This window comes from Nestor notabilis, unplaced genomic scaffold (genome assembly GCF_000696875.1).
Source record: "Nestor notabilis isolate BGI_N333 unplaced genomic scaffold, ASM69687v1 scaffold147, whole genome shotgun sequence".
Lineage (NCBI taxonomy): Eukaryota > Metazoa > Chordata > Aves > Psittaciformes > Psittacidae > Nestor > Nestor notabilis.
In genome coordinates, this window is record NW_009936769.1 from 35,822 (window position 1) to 52,954 (window position 17,133).

At 38.0% G+C, this 17,133-nt stretch overlaps 1 protein-coding gene across 1 annotated transcript in view; it reads left to right on the forward strand.

Moving 5' to 3' along the window:
- The window catches only part of KYNU (kynureninase), a 54,380-nt gene that overhangs the window by 17,582 nt on the left and 19,665 nt on the right, over nucleotides 1-17,133 (forward strand). The window contains exons 4-9 of the mRNA XM_010018516.1: nucleotides 1,392-1,453; nucleotides 2,837-2,908; nucleotides 4,307-4,381; nucleotides 5,758-5,904; nucleotides 11,523-11,621; nucleotides 12,383-12,456. Of these exons, the coding sequence (XP_010016818.1) occupies nucleotides 1,392-1,453; nucleotides 2,837-2,908; nucleotides 4,307-4,381; nucleotides 5,758-5,904; nucleotides 11,523-11,621; nucleotides 12,383-12,456 (529 nt within the window). The remainder of the gene's footprint in view (nucleotides 1-1,391; nucleotides 1,454-2,836; nucleotides 2,909-4,306; nucleotides 4,382-5,757; nucleotides 5,905-11,522; nucleotides 11,622-12,382; nucleotides 12,457-17,133) is intronic.

Below are 17,133 nucleotides of genomic sequence, written 5' to 3' on the forward strand. Positions count from 1 at the left end.
TCCCCTGGACAGGTCTTCTGGAATCACTAACAGCTATTGAGAAATTTTTCTGTCAAATACTTGGAGATTTCAGCAGCATGAAAAAAGCCCTTGAATACCTTAGCCAGAATCATTCTCAGTTTTTCCTGTGGTGGCAGAAGCTGAGGCCTTCTTGGGAAGGACTTATGAATAAACTCTTCTTGATTATAGATTTTCACATTCTTTAGCTATATTTGCTTGTAATGAGTTCAACCCATGGTTATGCCTTTTTTCTAGGCTGGCAAGTAATAGCTCCATGAACCTAAGCTCTGCAATATGGTGGGAGTGTCTTGGTGCTCTTACTGCCTTTCCTCCGTGCTGACTGGGACCTTGTGTGCCTTCTAAGGCAGGGACAGGAGAAACCCAGGATTTGCCTTTCCATTTCTTGTGGCTCCCCTTACCCTTTTTACCCCAACATCATGTTTTCCTTTCCTCAAGGGTGGCTGCTGCCCTCCCCACCTGCTTACACTTGTCTTCATCCTCTTGTCTGCAACCTCTTTCCACCTTTGAACTCCACCTCTGGGGCAATAAGTAGGGCAAGGTGCATGAGCCCATTTTCCATCTGAAAAAGATTCTCAGAGCACTAATTTGTGTCAAGGGTGAATTACTGCTTTTCAACAACAGATATCAGGCAAAACAGAAGGAAAGAGGAATTGATTTTCTCCATTTCTCAGTGGCACCCTGCCTAACATGCAGTCATTGTTCTACCTAAAATCTTTCACCAGCGGTTGATAAGGGCCTGAGAATTTGTTACTAAATACTTTGTAGTAACAATTAGTTGTTACTCCATTAGCTATGCCTGTGATTAGCTGTAGCCAAAAAGTCATCTGTTATTAGCTTCCTTGGAGGTATGGGGGTATAGCTTCTTGCTAAGTTGTTACAGTAATAATGGTCTGTTATGTTCAATAGGCAAATTTTGCTTTATTTTTTTAATTAGGTATGAGATTTAGCTTGACATTACCGTAACCAGTTAGAATAGGTGATTGTCTCAATATTTCTGACTTTCTTTTACATATAAACTTATGACAATAAATAAGTCTGCAAGTCTTGCTTTATATAGTTTTCTGACCTGATTTTTGTCTGAGGTATTAATGGTAATAAATCCTCTAGTGGTTTGCTGGGAAATGGAAACACATCATTGTTGCTTGTTTTCTGTGGCTGACCTGAAAAAAAATAATTTTCCTGCTAGTGTTGTCTAGTGAGTCATACAAGAATTTTTTTTACTTTACTGTGATGACACCTTAAACATTTGTTTACTTTCCAGTCTTTACATAGATATTGACTGAAAACATTTGCTTTCTCAACACTGTACTAGATTTCTCTGACATTATAAAGAAAACCCCCAACCATTTTTTTTCTTTTTATTATTTCAGGGGCCAAAAGACAGGAAGTAGCCTTAATGAATGGGCTAACTGTTAACTTGCACCTCCAGATGGTATGTCTTTGAGATGTATATTTCATGTCATGTTGGCAAGTATTCTTTTTTACTTTCCTTGTGCATGTAAGCAAAATGTTTCCTGAGGACCTCACAAAGACAGCACTGGATGATAGCCTAACTTTTCTTAAGCCTTGGGAGTTGTATCCTGAATGATGTTTTGGCTTGTGCAAGACCTGGCTCCACTTAATATTAAGCAGAAAAGCTGGACAGAAAAGTATTGTCAAGTACTCTGTAGGGGAAGTCTGGGTTGTTCTCTCATGTGTTGCATGTCATGCTTAGACAGGAGATGTTGTTATTTAAGAAATTTTACAAATAACATATCAAATTTGATTATCATACTGAATTTCAGTTTAAGAAACAAAAGCTCAAGTGTGAGCAAGACAAAACTGTAGTATTAGTCAAGCTTAAAATGCACTTACACACATGTAATGGCATTTTGAGTTATGCTGGTTTATATATGCCTAACATGTGGGTTTGATTTTATAACATAGTGGCCATAAGTGTAGCTTCCTTATGCACAGGTGTCTCTGTGTCTACAGGCAGCCTGTCTCCAGTTCTCTAGTATTTACGAAGATTTGATTCAACTTAGTGAAGACATGTAGCTTCATTTTGTGTGGTTCACGCAAAAATATTTATCACTGGGATACGCTCCTTTGTAACATGTCTCTGACCTTTGTTAAATTAAGAACCCTGAAGCAGGACAAGTACCAAGCAGTACCAGGCCAATTTACCTGGCTACTCTGCCCTGAATTAGTGTAATGCAGACAGACTCATGCCAGACAGCTTGAGTACAAAGCCTGTGCTGAGCTGTGTAACCACTGCTAGCATGAACAGGAGGGCTTGTAAGTCTTCTCCTAGTCCTCTCAGCATGGTGACAATCTCAGCTTGCATCCATGTGAGGGACTGAGATGGAAAAAACATTCACTGAGATGAGGTCTTTGCAGAAGGCTTAATCCTTTGGTCAGTCTTGTTTCAGAGGATGGGGTGGTTTGATAACTAATGCTTTAGAGGAGGACTGGAAATCCAAGTCCTTTGCATTGTTTGCTACTCTTCAACTGCGGGTTTTGCTTGTGGGATGGAGTTGAGTGAAATCCCAGCTTCTGCGGATGCAGTCAATGCTTTGCCATCAATTCTTATAAATGCAAGTTTTCACTGCTGGATTTCTGTGGCTGTTGTGATGGATATGTGAAATGCAGTGCTTTCCTACTTTGATAAATGTTATATGGACAAAGAAATATTTGTAACTTCTGAGGAATTCTCTGTAGCCTGCATGAAAGTAAACGATTCTTTATTAATTTACATGCTGGGATCGTCTCTCTTATCTCTGTTTAGATACATTTTAGATACATTTCAACTATTTTTTTTTTTAATTTTTAACAGCTATCTTTCTTTAAGCCTACTCCAAGACGCTATAAAATTCTTCTAGAAGCCAGAGCATTTCCCTCTGACCATGTAAGAAATTAATATTTCACTATATTTGTATTATTAATCATATTTTTCTAAAGAATATCAGTAGCCTGATTTGAATATTTATTAGCTCATCTTGTCCAAGTAACATTACAATAAAAAAATCTGTCAGGAGATTTTGAGCTCAGCATATTTTACAGATCATAGCTTTATTCCTTTTGTTCAAATAAAATATGTTACAAGAGGAAAAAATTGAATGGGTACATTGATTTATTAGTCTTTTTAAAGACATTGAACAAACTACTGGCCTAAATCAATTGAAGTTGTAAATGTTTTATTAATTCTTGTTGCTGTTTTACTTTATGAAGCCAAATCAATACTAACTCAGAACATTAACACTTACATATCCCCAGACAGAAATGGAAATGTTTGTTCTTAGCACTTTAGATTACTAGTTCAAACATAATTTTTCTTCTATAAAATAGGAGACAATAACCTGTGCACCACAGCTTAGAGCAAATTAATCTTTGGTTTTGTGGCCCACTGCTATTTTATCATCAACATCATAAACCTATGGAAATTCATAACAAATTTGATCTCTAAGGTGTGATAAAAATGACTCAAGCTACTAACAGGTTTATTTGTAATGAAGATGGTGGCACAGATGTATAAACCTCAAATTACCTTCATTCTAAGTAATGTTCATATTAATCCCACGTTTGTTCCAGGCACATTTGTACATTTGGAATCCATTTTCTTAAATTTCCATGGCACTTCAGTAATAACCTGTGCAACTACTGTCACTTCAGTTCCTGTCATGTAATTTTGAGCTATTTTATACCATTATTCATTGATTTTAATGTGATCTCCAGAACAATTATTTATTGATAAAATCAGTGGATAATATTTTCAAGGTAGCTTGGGAATTTAGAGCTTTTATTTCCTCCTAGCTATGCAGCAAATCGAAGACATGAGGACAGTGTGGGACAGTATGTACGTAGTGCTGGCCAAACCTCATTTGCGTTGAGAGCAGTGCATGCGTGACAACCTGGGATGTAACACCTGCTACCAAGCCAAGTAGCTACCCAGGACCCCTGGAGAGGAGATCAGTCTTCTCCTTGGCTGTTATGCATTCAGGCTTTACTTGCTAGCATCTGGTAAAGCACATCCTCCACCATATTTCCACCCTCATTCTGAAATTATGCTGTAGGATTTAGTTTTTGACTTTATCCTTGTCTGATGATGTGAATCGAATTCTGATCTTTTTCAAACCACAGCTATGAAGCTTTCAGTGGAGTTGGATTAGGCTTTCAAGTGTTAATCTTAGTGAAAGGCAAGGCATCTGAATCCTTTTTCTGAAGTTCTGAAGTGTTTGTCCATTTTCCTTTTAGTTCTTTTATCATGTATTTGCACTAACATGCTTTGCATGGAAATCTCTTTCAGTATGCTGTTGAGTCTCAACTTCAACTTCATGGACTTGATGTGGAGAAATGCATGCTCATGGTGCAGCCACGGGAGGTTGGTGAGAAATACATCAGTTCTGCTTGCTGCTGCTAAGGGCGGAAGCATGTTTCATATGAGAGTAGTCATATATTCTCAAATATTCTAGTATCAGCCTGTGGCAGTTATACTTTGTTTCTACCAATAATTTTAGGTAAAATTTATGAATCATGTAGTCTCTTTCTGTATATATTTTTTGGTATTAAAACACATTTTCTAATTGTCTGATTCAACTAGTTACTTTTCCTTAAACAAAAAAAAAATTATTTTACCTTATTTTTCTTTTGGCAAAAACTGATGGCATCCTGAGACAACTGAAAATATAGTAGCTAATTGAGAAACGCTCATGTCCTTTTAATGCCCAAAGGTAAAAGATTGCCATAACATGAAAAACACTGTGTATCAGCATAGGCTAAGGGAAAGGTCTGCTTTGAGTAATGCATTATTCAGATTAATTTGAAAGACTGCATTCCTTTTCTTTTTAGTATTGAGAACTTTGCCACCTCACTATAAACTGATAGTGACCTTTTGCTTCCGAAATCTGAGTCATCTTGTGAGTAAAGAGCCTGCTCCTGAATGCTCGATAGATCTGAAAGATTGTGGAGATAATAACAGCTACTTTCAATTCAACAATTTTGCCCAAGCTCTTTTCAGTAACAAGTCTAATTTAATTCAAGAGTTTCACTGCCTAATTGATCCCTAGGTGGTGCTATGTTTTACATTATTCCTTGCTAGGAAGGTAGGAGGAGAATGGGGCAGTAATTTTCCTAAAAAGATCAAGAATGAAGTGCCTTTTATTTTTTTTTTATTTTTTTTTTTTTTTATTCCTCTATATTTAATGACTCCGTGGTTGGCGATTTTTGTACTTTTGATAATGTGAGACTTATTGTTTTTGAAATACAAATACGGCAGGTTTATAATAGCTTCCTGTGGGATACAAAGTTTATCAGAAAAGTGATACTGAAACTGAGTGAAACTGATAGACAACTTTCAAGTCTTGCGGATGTCACAAACTTCAGCTGCCACATAAAAATCATTATGTAGGCTACTTTTTACCAGGACTTTTTTCACTGTAAATTAAAACTGTCTAAAATATTAAGGAATATGAAACATGCTAGAATACGAAGCTAATAGACTTCTAGGTTTTAACTGGCACTTTCAAAATATGTTTCCTAACGATTTTTTTTTTTTTTGTTTTTGAGGTAGCTTACTTACAGGCTACTTCATATGCTTCGTAGAATTACCTTTGTATACCATTATGATGCTAAGGCTTTGCTTTTGATCTCCTTATGCAAGCAGCATGGGTCATGGTAAAATATAGATTATGAAGTAAGGAATGACAGTTTCATTGCTGCCAGAGTTAATATAAAATGTGTGCTTTAACTTTGTTTTAGGGAGAGGAGACCCTGAGGATTGAAGATATCCTTGCTGTAATTGAGAAGGAAGGAGACTCTATTGCTGTCATTCTCTTCAGTGGGGTGCAGTACTACACGGGACAGCTTTTTGACATCCCTAGAATAACACAGGCTGGCCACGAAAAGGTAGGATTGTTCCAGACCCATCCTTTTAACACCAATCTTAGAACAATTTTTCTGTGAAATATTTTTAATTTCTACTTTTCTGGAGCAAAATAAAGCATGTGCAGAAACCTGTGGGGCTCTGGTGAAAAGTAAAAACAGTCTGTGCCTAGATCCTCTGGGGGTTGTGTGCTGCATGAAGAAATAGTCCTGTGAGAACAATCTTGCTGGAATGACTTAAACAATATGGAGAGATAATTCATGACTATTAACTTCTACTGGGCTTTATTGAAGGATAGAATTTCAGGAGGTTCAGGGGAGAAAGAGAAGGAGGTAATCACATCTCTAATCTCTCTTTAAGAGTTAGCTTGTGTTAGATTTCCTTTTTTTCTTTGCCAGACTTTCATTATTTTCCTCCTTTCCTGCAGCTATGATGTGGCAGTTTTTTCCCCCAGTGAGCAGGGAGGTGAACTCCCCATGGAGCCAGCAGTGTTCAGACTCAGCTGATCAGTTTTCTGGAGACAGGCATAACATAGAGCACATCAATGTCGTAAGACAGCTGTATTTTAGTGATGACTCAGCCTCTGGAGCTTGGAGGAAGTGTGTTCTGTGGACATGGCTGTAAAACTTCTTTAACCATCTCAATTACCTTAGGAATCCAAGGCAAAATAGTTTTTAATTAAGTCTTTTTTTCAACAGGAGGTCACCAGATATTCCGTAGGGGCAGTCTTTTACTGGATGTACATTATCTCATAGAAGATTAAACCATTCAAGGATTTAGTATCACTGGATTTTGGCAAACCAGCTAACTATTTATGTTTGATGTTTTAACTCTCTGGAGAAGTTCCTGGCTTGCAACAGGCTATACATTTCCTGTTGCTGTAGGTTTGGCAGTGGAAATTTTTCTGCAGGTTGGGGAGTAATTTATGCTGCTGGAAACTCATGGTAAAGTCTCCCCTGAGAGAGCAGAGCAGGTGTGAGAGCTAGTGCAGGGCCTGTGGGATATAAAAAAGGAATGTTCTCAGAGAGCAGCACCTGGCAACAAAATTGTTCCTGAACCCAGTGCAAAACAAGATTGACGCTGGCATGGATGTAGAAAACCAAGGGGGGAAAAAAAAGTGGGGAGAATCAGCTGCAGGGGGAAATGAGTCTGTGTATTAGCTCCATGCAACTCAAAAAGCAGCACCTTCATGGTGCTTTCCTTGAGTGTGCTTCAGTATTTTGCTGACCATGAATAATCAAAAGATTATGCTAAAATGTTTGAAAGGGAATACAGGTTATTAATAGGATGATGCCACCCACTGCTCTACTCTTTCTCGCTCTTGGTGGCAGCAAAGCTTTCGTTCAGCTGCCAACGCCTATGTACCTACAGTGATTTTTCCCTGAAATCTGCTGTGATGTGTCTGAAAGGTGTCTGAGAGAAAAATCTTTCTTCTCTACTGTAAATATGAACAATCTGTGAAAAGCCTATCACTTTACTGCCTATGTAAATATGCTCTCTGGACTGTGGGACATGTGCTTGGATAAGTGGAAGTGGTGCAGTTTCATTGAAAGCAATAAACTATCCTAAAATGGCTCAGAACCTGTGTTCTGGGAGAAGAATAGTCACTCACAGTTTATTATCTGGAGTGCAAATGGATTTGATGTTTATATTATCTGAGGAGATGACCAGAATTTCTTGGAGAAAGCTTAAACTTTCTGTAAAGCAGTACAAATAATACTGTTCACTCAGGGGTTTTTGCTTCCACGTACACAAAACCGCTGCACATTTACAGAGTCTGTGTCATGTTACTGAAGAGGAGAGCAATTTCTGATAGCATTCCAGTACTCCAGCAGGCAAAGATGGATGTCCAATGTCCATTTCCACCTGCATGCCTGTTAGAAATGCCATAATGTAGAAGTGAATCTCTTCTTCCAGAGATTTTTTTCAAAAATGGGGAAAAAAAATTTGCCAGCTTCTTTGTGGTTAGAATATGTAGAAGTGGGATGCAGGTAGATTTATGACCTATAATGTCATTAGTGTATTTAAAAAGAAAAGATGATTCAGCCTGGAGAAGTGTTTGAGTACACATAAGGCTTGAAAAGCATGAACCAGCCCTGTTTTGATTTCCATACTGTCAGATAACACTCAGCTCAATGCACTTACAGGTTCTGCCCCCTGGGTTAAGTGATATTTATGTGTTTATACAAAACCACTACGTAACATGCTGCTACACTACTCTTGAACATCTGCATATGGCAAATATTTACTTGAACAGCTACAAAATTGGGGATTCATGAAGAGTTTTCTGTCTTAATGTTGATAAGAGACATTCCTGTATCCTGCTGCTTCTCAGTCTCAGGGCTTCTGGTTACCAAAGTCCCCAGATGCTGGACTTTCAAAAGCAGTTAGCTTCTCACCTCTTTTCCCAGGTCAGAGATGATGTCAGAGCTGCCATTGGGTTAGGGGAGAGAAAAAAACCCAACACAGCAACAGGAAAACCAGACCAACAAAAACCAAACTAAATCGAACAGCTGTTGAACCAGAATACCTACATAACATGAACCAGCACCTACATAATGTGTATAGGCTCAGTTTCTGTTTGATGGCATCCAACTAGTCCCTGTCCCCAGGTTAACGAGCTTTCAGGACAGTAAGTACATAGACTTAAAGACCATATGTCCTTCAAGAGCTTCTAGATTTGATGAAACCATGGTTGTCTTATAATATATTATCATAGAATGGCTGGAAGTCCTTTAAAATGTGTGTTAAAAGAGGACAAGCCCAAGAAGTCATGTTCATAGCAAAAATGCAACACTGTCCTTCCTGGTGGTGAATGATCCCATGCTCCTGAACAGAAAATAGCTTGGGGGGAGCTGGCAAACAAGAAAGAAGGGGAAAATACAGGATGGAAATGCCATTTGAGAAGAGAAGGGGAAAAAAATCACTTGTCAGCCAGTAGAGCAGAGAGAAAAGTCCTACACAGATGGTCTTAATAATTCTTTTAATGTACATTTGAAATACAATCCTGCAATGTTGTGTCCTATCAGGGCTTGTCCAGAGATTTGAGCTGCAAGCTCAGAGGTCTGGAAAATGTCCTAGGATGCTTGAGGTCAATCATTTATGAATTAAGTTACTGATTTCCTTTTACATTTTTTAAGCCAATTTCCTAAGTTCTCTGCGTACATTAAGATTCCTCCCAGAGTGAAAGCTCTGCACATAGACAGCTTCATTAAGTCATTAAATATTAAATGAACTAAATTAAGCTTGAAAAATTACCTCAGGCGATTTTTCCATCTTAGGTCTCTCAGATAAATCAAAATTACTATGTACTGTGCAAGAGATTCATCAGCAGGCTGAAGAGGGTGTAAGTTTGCCTTGTTTCATGCTTCTGAGCTTGCTCTAGAGGATGGAGGGGGTTGAGTCATTTTATTCTTCTACAAGTGAAGAACTGGCTGACTTTTAGGAGACTCTACCTTTCAAATACAATTTTCACTTCATAAGTTATATTGTACTTTCCACTGACTCTGTACCATATGTAAAGTATTTTAATCTCTTGAGTCCCAGTAGGAAGAGCTTTAAGATCCTTCATCTTAATTTCTTTTCCTGTCTTTCTTTCTAAATGTCCCAGCTTTGCTGGTCTGAAGCTGTCATTTCTCTCCCTCTCTCCAAATGTCATTGTCCATGCTGAGTTGTTACCTGCTGGTTATCAGCAGCTACCCAGACACTTTGCAGAAATTACTTTTAGATGTTAGAATAAAATGGAAGAGGCAGGGGAGAACACATGTCCTCCTTTTTGCCCAGAGCAGATGGAAAACTCTGTTTTCCCCCTAGTCTGGGGAAGCAACACTCCCACGCAGTCCTTGTTCTGCATGGCTTGTGCAGGGAGAGCTTGTTTCAGTTTGTTTTACTTTTTCCATACAATCTGTGTGGCTAAACATTTGCTGTTTGTGTGACTCGAGTGCCAGACACCTCCCTGGGAAAGCAAGCCAGCACTACCCAACTTACAGATGATGACTTGAATGAAATGGTACAAGTGGGTGTTTCTGAGATGATGTAGGAAACCTGCCAGCAATGAACCCAGATCTTCAGGCTATGCTTCATTAGTAAGTTAAATAGTGACCAGTAAGATTTGCCAACCAATTTCAAGGTGTTGGGGAGCAGTTAAAGCGTTTCAGGAAGATGGTGGTATGTTGTTGGCTCTCCTGCTTGAGGCCTATAAGCCCATGGTGTGGGTTGAAGCTGGTCTACTCCAGCTAGTGTCAGTGCCCAAGAAAGTTTGTGTATGTTGAGTTTACAGATAAAAGTGATAGCTGTGGATGTTTAAATCCAGTCAAATGAAATTTTGCAGTTAATAACTTAAAAACCTATGAAAGTCTTCTTGTTCTCTAGCAGATTTGCTTTGCTGTAGCTGACCCAAGGCCATTTTATCTCTAGGAGCATTCCCATGGGCATTCAGTGCTTCAACTTCTCTGCATTAGCTTCACCATTTCAGTTGATTTGTCTTATCTCACTTGAGTGTGTGTCCCTATGAAGACAAGCCACCAAGGATGTGAAGGCTAGGCTATTTATTGGAACTTTGATTCCAAAGTTTAGATCATGCAACTGCTATGGCAGTGAGTTTTCTTCCCATTGTTTTGGGGTGACTTCTCAAGCTGGTAACTTCAACAATGCCACCATTAGAATCAGTGTGTCACATCTTCTTAAAATGCTGCCTCATTCAAATTTTTATCTAGTTTATACAGAAGATTAAATATACAAAAGAACTGATTAGATAATTTAGCTAAGGCTCCCTTTGTGCGAGAAACAGCAAGAGATTCTTAAAATCCTTTGGTTTATTATTGGACATGAATTTTTCTGCAGCCTGTGCTCTCACTCTTAGCCGTGCCATGCTGCTTGCAAGCAAGCAGTTTGTGTTTTAAAAGCAAAATGCAAAATAGCATTTAGTTTGTAGTCTTGGCACAAAAGGCAATTTTATTTTTCTGTGCTTAAATAAACAGCAAAGCTTGAAAGAACTTTTTAGTTTAAAAATACTGCCATCCAGTGGTTATTTTATGTGCAAAACTGCTACTTTTTGAGCTATACATCTGTGGTCCTTATATATGTATTTCACACCCCCCAGTGCCCTGTGCAAATGGTGGTTGTGACAAATACAACAGTTTTCAGAGAAATGACAGAATGTTTTGTAACCTTTTAGGGGCAAATACAGAAATGTTTAAGATCAATGTTTTGCATCTCAAAAAGCAAGATCCTCACAGTTCAAATATCAGGAAGACTTTAAGTATAAGTACATAGTAGAATGTAATTGTTCATGAATACTGGCATCATTATACACATTACTATTTTGTCTCTGCCTAGAGCTTGTCATGCCATACAACAATCTGAAATTGTTCTGAATACTTATTTCAAGTGATTCCAGTTTACTGCATGAGAAAAGACTTAGGAATCTAAACCACATCCAATCATCCATGAAGACAAACCCGCAAAACAGTTCATGTATCTATGGTATAGAAAACTTGTTTCTAGTAATAACTCAAAACAGATGGGACTTGTTAGCATGCCTTTACAGAGAGCAAGTAAAGCTCTAAAGATGTTTTTTCAAAATATTTTTATAGTGATGATTATCTTGATAAGTAGCATATTATTAATCTCTTTTTCGCAGGGTTGCTTTGTTGGATTTGACCTGGCTCATGCTGTTGGGAATGTAGAGCTTCATTTGCATGACTGGGGAGTAGATTTTGCATGCTGGTGCTCCTACAAGGTAAAACAGATTCACTATTTGAGCCTATTTTCCATAATGTCACTTAGGATGGGTCAGCAAACAGGTCAAATGAATAAAAACTGCACCAGAGCTGTTGATCAAGACTTGGATAGATGTTTGAACCAGTCCCAATGGGGAGGTGGAAACTGACTTTGGTGGTGGCTTTGTTATGAGATGTTCCAAAAGATAATAGTATCAATGACCTGCAAGGTCTTGTGGATGTGAGATGGATGCTAGTGGTGGTTAAACATCTGCTCTGAAGCACACTCTGGTCTCCAGTCACAGTATCAGGGGCATTTCTCTTATTTCCCATGCAGAGAAGGTCTTGTGGGTATAAGCTTTTCTTAAGTGGTCCTTAAATAAGAGAATACTCTTGTCTAAACTTAAATAATTTCAGATGGTAGAACAAGGTATCTTTAGTTCCTTTAACTTCTCTTGAGATTAAGAACCAACAGATATAGTCAGATGAATTGTTTGATGACTTTGCTATGTGTGTTTTGACATGGGACTGTTTCAGCCATACTTCAATTTTCTAACCTTTTGCTGTTAGACTTCAAATATTGTATGTAAGCCAAGAAAGATATTTTTAGGACTAATCTGAAAAAATATACATCAGCACTTTGAGACAAATGCTAAGACGTCCAGTTAAAAACCACTAGAAATGTTAAAATTGGTGTGTTTTATGAAGCAGGGCGAGGGAACTAAAGCTATACTTTACAGATAATGAGCATGAAGGGTACATGTTGATTTATTCTTTGCAGTATTTAAATTCTGGAGCAGGTGGCATTGCTGGTGCCTACATTCATGAGAAGCATTCCCAGAGTATTAAACCAGTGTAAGTATTTTTCTATACCCAAATAAAAGATTCTGTGAAGTTTAAATGGAAAAATACCTTCCCTTTGAGTTCAGATTTAAAAGTGAGAAGGTGTAAAGACTCTTAATTGTAGACTATAGACGTATGTATCCAGGTGTGTATGCAGATATGTATAGATGCAGAAGAAATTTCCTGTTTCACAAAAACCTCATTGGAATAATATGTTTTACTGACTTTTTGCATCAATGAAAAGGGTAGTACAAGCTTGGATAATTTGTTTATCTGACTTTGTTACCTCAGATGGGTTGTTTTATATTAATTTCAGTAAATTCTGAAGTTGTTAATGTACATGCTCACATCTTAAATGCATTTCCTTCTTGAAGTCTGCTATCAGTTCTAATCTAAATATAATCATAAAAGAGAATGCTTATAGTATTAAACCCAAGTAATCTAAATCATGCCTATGAGACTGTTTAATGTAAGGAGAATGTTTAACATCTTCCTTTAAAAATTGATTTTTAAAAATTATTGAAGTCTTTGCCTGGTGAACAAAATCAAAGACAATTTCAAGTCTGTGTCTAATAGCTCTTTAATACTTGCATGTTTTCATTAAAATTGTATCCACTGGTAAAGCTAGGAAGCATTACGTGGAGATATGTGTTCTCAAAGACTGCGTAATCCATGAAAAGCTGTGCTGTCAGCTGAGGTTAGTTGCACTAAAAAACCCCAACCCTGTTATTTAAAATGCTATATGACTGTACTGTATGTATGTATATGAAGAACAGCAGAATTAATGCTTCTAATGCACTGACAAATATAAACATTTCTTTCTGGATATAATGCTTGGAGAAATTGCTGGCCCTTTTATTTTAGCTTGAAGAAAGCAAACTAAATCAGGTTTCAGAGAGAAATAATATTATAATGAGCAATTTCACTACACTATGTGCTGGTTTCAGACTGTCTAGACTCTCAGGAGATAACAGAATAATACTGATAAGTTCTTCTTAGTCACCCATAACAGAAAACCCATTACAATGACATATGACCTGTTGTAAGCTGATTTGATCCTCATATGAAAACACTGGCAAAATATTTCAAATATCTCGATACTTCTTCTGGAAAGGTGGTTGTTTTTTGTTGGTTTGGGTTTTTTTTTTCCCTGCTTCCCTTTTTGCCAGATGTGGGCATTGCTCCCATGGCCACACCTCTGGATCCTGGTTGTGGGGATCTGGGAGGATGCTGACAAGTGAAAAAATGTGGGCCAGCTAAGAAATCACAGAATAGCAGTAGGAGGCATGAATAAGACTCTGAGTCTTTTTGCCTCCTTGATAAAATTTTGAAACTTCTGTGAGGGTACTAGCTTGGTGTTGTAGGTAAGAGATTAAATTACTTATTATTCCTGTACCATCTTATTCATACATAGCCATTAAATTGTGCACTGAATCTGGATGCTGAATGTTTTAAATAGTCGCCTATATGAAATAGGCTCTTTTAGCCTGGGGCCCAATTAAAGATATAATTTCAAAATTCTTGCATAGACTTTTTGTATTTATTTTTTTTCCCCTGAGATTTGGTAATCATTCATCAAATTGTTTGTAGTAAATATGCATTACTTTTCTTTCTTTTACGCATCAACCAGCCATTTCAGGTCTCCAAATAAGGCAGTGATACAAAGGATAATTTGTCTATGTCAAAGTATTCAATTTTATAACTGATTTAAATGCAGAGCAATTTGCTGTATGTTGTACAATCAAATAGAGTGGAATTTAACTGCTCTGAAGTTACAGGGTTTATGTTGCATCTAAAAAGTCTTTGGCTGTCATCTGAATCAAGGATGACACCCAGTGGCCAGACAACCTCATTCTAAAACAGAAGCACCAAACACGTTTCTTTGCACCTCAGCCCACACAAGTGGGTAATTAAATTTCAATCCAGATGAAACCATTTTGTCATTTAAACTCTCTGAAATAGTGTTTTTAACTCACAGCCAATATCGTGCAAGTCACTTCACCCGCCTATATAGATTTCTTTAATTTGTCTCATCCTTCATATTTTCTGCAAGCTATTGACTAAGTGGCTATTTTTATAGCAAAATAATGTATTGTATGCTAATATAAAAATGTATGTTCTGACCTCAATCAGAGTGGCAGACTCAGAATATTTACCTGTTACTGACTGAGTCTGGGGCAAAAAGGACTTAGGTACTCATTGAAAATTAAAAAACTCAATCCTAAATTCTAGTTTTAAATGTCGAAGCCCATCACCAAAGGCATTTATGTATTTTCTTTTAAATTCCCTTAATTTTATGAATATGCTTTTGTTCATGCCCAGGGTCTTCGTAGTAAGAGCAGTGTAAGGAAATAGGCATTGGCATAGTATATATGCCCAGTTCCAAAAACTGGATTCCCCTTCAGGTCGTCTTCCATCCTGAGCCTGCTCCCTGGAGAACAAAACACTTATTTGTTGCTGCTTTCTTTTAAAACGCAACTTGAGAAAGAGTTATTAGTTTAATAGCCTTACCAGCAGGTACTGGGGGCCATCCCATAACTGCTTTGTGCTTTGAGTCTGCAGAGGTTGTGGCAGTCTAACTGCAAACTTACACAACTCAAACCTGGTATTATCCAGTAATACTATGGCATGTTCCAGGAGACAAAAGGAAACACCAATCCTGCTCTTCTTAATGGATGTGCAAGCTTCCCACAAGAGTTAAAATAGTTGGTAATTCACTAACTTGGGAAAGGATTTATGCCTAAGAGCAGGGTTTGATTCTTAGATCTGATTGCTGGCAGATGGAGGCTAGTTGTTTTGCGTCAGTGCAAAGACCAGCGTGCACTCCCTGGCTTAGCTATGTGTCATGGTTTAACTCCAGCCAGTAGGTAAGCCCCACACAGCTGCTCACTCACTCCCCTGCAGTGGGATGTGAGAAAGAATAGGGAGGGTGAAAATGAAAAAACTCATGGGTTGAGATAAAGTCAGTTTATAAGGCCAAGCAAAAACCATGCATGCACAAGCAAAGCAAAGCAAGGGATTCATTCACCACTTCTCATGGGCAGGCAGGTGATCAGCCATCTCCAAGAAAGCAGGGCTCCATTACACATAACGGTTACCTCACAACAGCTACTACAAATAAGATTAACTCTATCCTAGCCAAAAGAAGCACACTAGGGATAGTTCTCTAATTCACTGCAAGGGCCATGGGTCTAAAAGTTACATGTTGTAACCATCCTAATTAACATCTGCACCCAAGTATGTTGGGTAGTCCTTTGCTAGTCTCCTATCTTTCTTCCTGGAGCAGTAAAACTGAATCAGTATTACATATATGCATCCAATATATCCCTATTCTCTCATGATCTCACCTCCTTTGAAGTCTGTTTTAATACTCAAATAGCTTTTTTAATACCTGCTCTATATATCACAATGCAATATATTCCTGGCTAACTGTGCTAGAGTGATTTCTTTATGGGAAGGTTTCAGATAAAAAAAGACCTGTACGGAGCAGAGTTACGAAACACTACTGAAACTGTTCAGTTAGTGCAGACTGAGCCTGTGCTACCAAGCTTCCATAGAATGCAGTTATGTGGAGTTTGTTTGTTTGTTTGGTTTTTTTTGTGTATGTATGGTGTGTCCCATGTCCCCATCCCCCCTCCTCCATTTTTTTTTCTCCTTGTTTCTCTATTTCTCCATTTATAACGAGAAGGATAACTAAAATCTACCAATCAAGACAGCTATAATGAAATGTGAATGCCTGTGAGCACCTAGGGTAGTAGGTACAGGAGAAGTCAATTGTTCACAACAGAGTATTTGCAGTTGTAGATGTGCAGTGAGTTCAGCTGTGCTGTCACCATGGCAGAAGGGACAGGAGGGAACAAGCATGCAAAGTCCTGAGATAGGAGAAGAAAAAAAGTCCTAGTTAAATCCCTGTAAGAAAAAGTAAGACACAATTTAAAAAGATGAAAGGGAAATAAATGTATGTAAAGCACCCAGCAGAATAATAGATAAGCCTTGGCGGAGGATTAAATGAATATTGTACACAGTCTAGTGTTTAAAATTAAAGGATTTATCAAGACTTAACTTTAGCACACACTAGCAGCAGGTAGAGTTTAAAAATAAAAAGTTGTGCAGATGTGCAGAAAGCAGCTGATGTCCAAAAAGCATGTCTGCTTTTACTATAGGATAAAAAAAGTATCAAAGAACAAGAAACAAAAAGGTAACTATAACTAGTTCAAACTACCTTTGAGAAATACAAGGTATCTTCCAACACTTTCTTCATAGACACAGGTGAGATATCAATCCTTCCTCTTAGGTAACTTTCCTTTTTAGTGTCTTGATTCCAATGAAAATACCACACAACAAATGGTTTCTCACTACTTCTTTACAGAGACTAGGCTAGATTTTTGGTACGTGAACCTTTTACTCTGGCATGAGATAAACAAAAATATGCTATTCCAGCTCCATACATCTTCCCCTTCCCATTTTTCCCAGGTTCTTTGGGTCCCCACCCTGTTCCAGTGCAGACCCTCTCTGCCCAGGAAGTGTTTTGTGAAAGGTTGCCGAACCCCTTCCAGGGCTGGTAGCTCCAGCTGAGTTTTTTTTTTTAGTTGTTTTCTTGATCTATGATGAGATACCACATTATCCCTTTCTGAATTAGAACCACATAATCCCCAAACTAAATATCTGAAGCTTCTATGAAACTGCTGA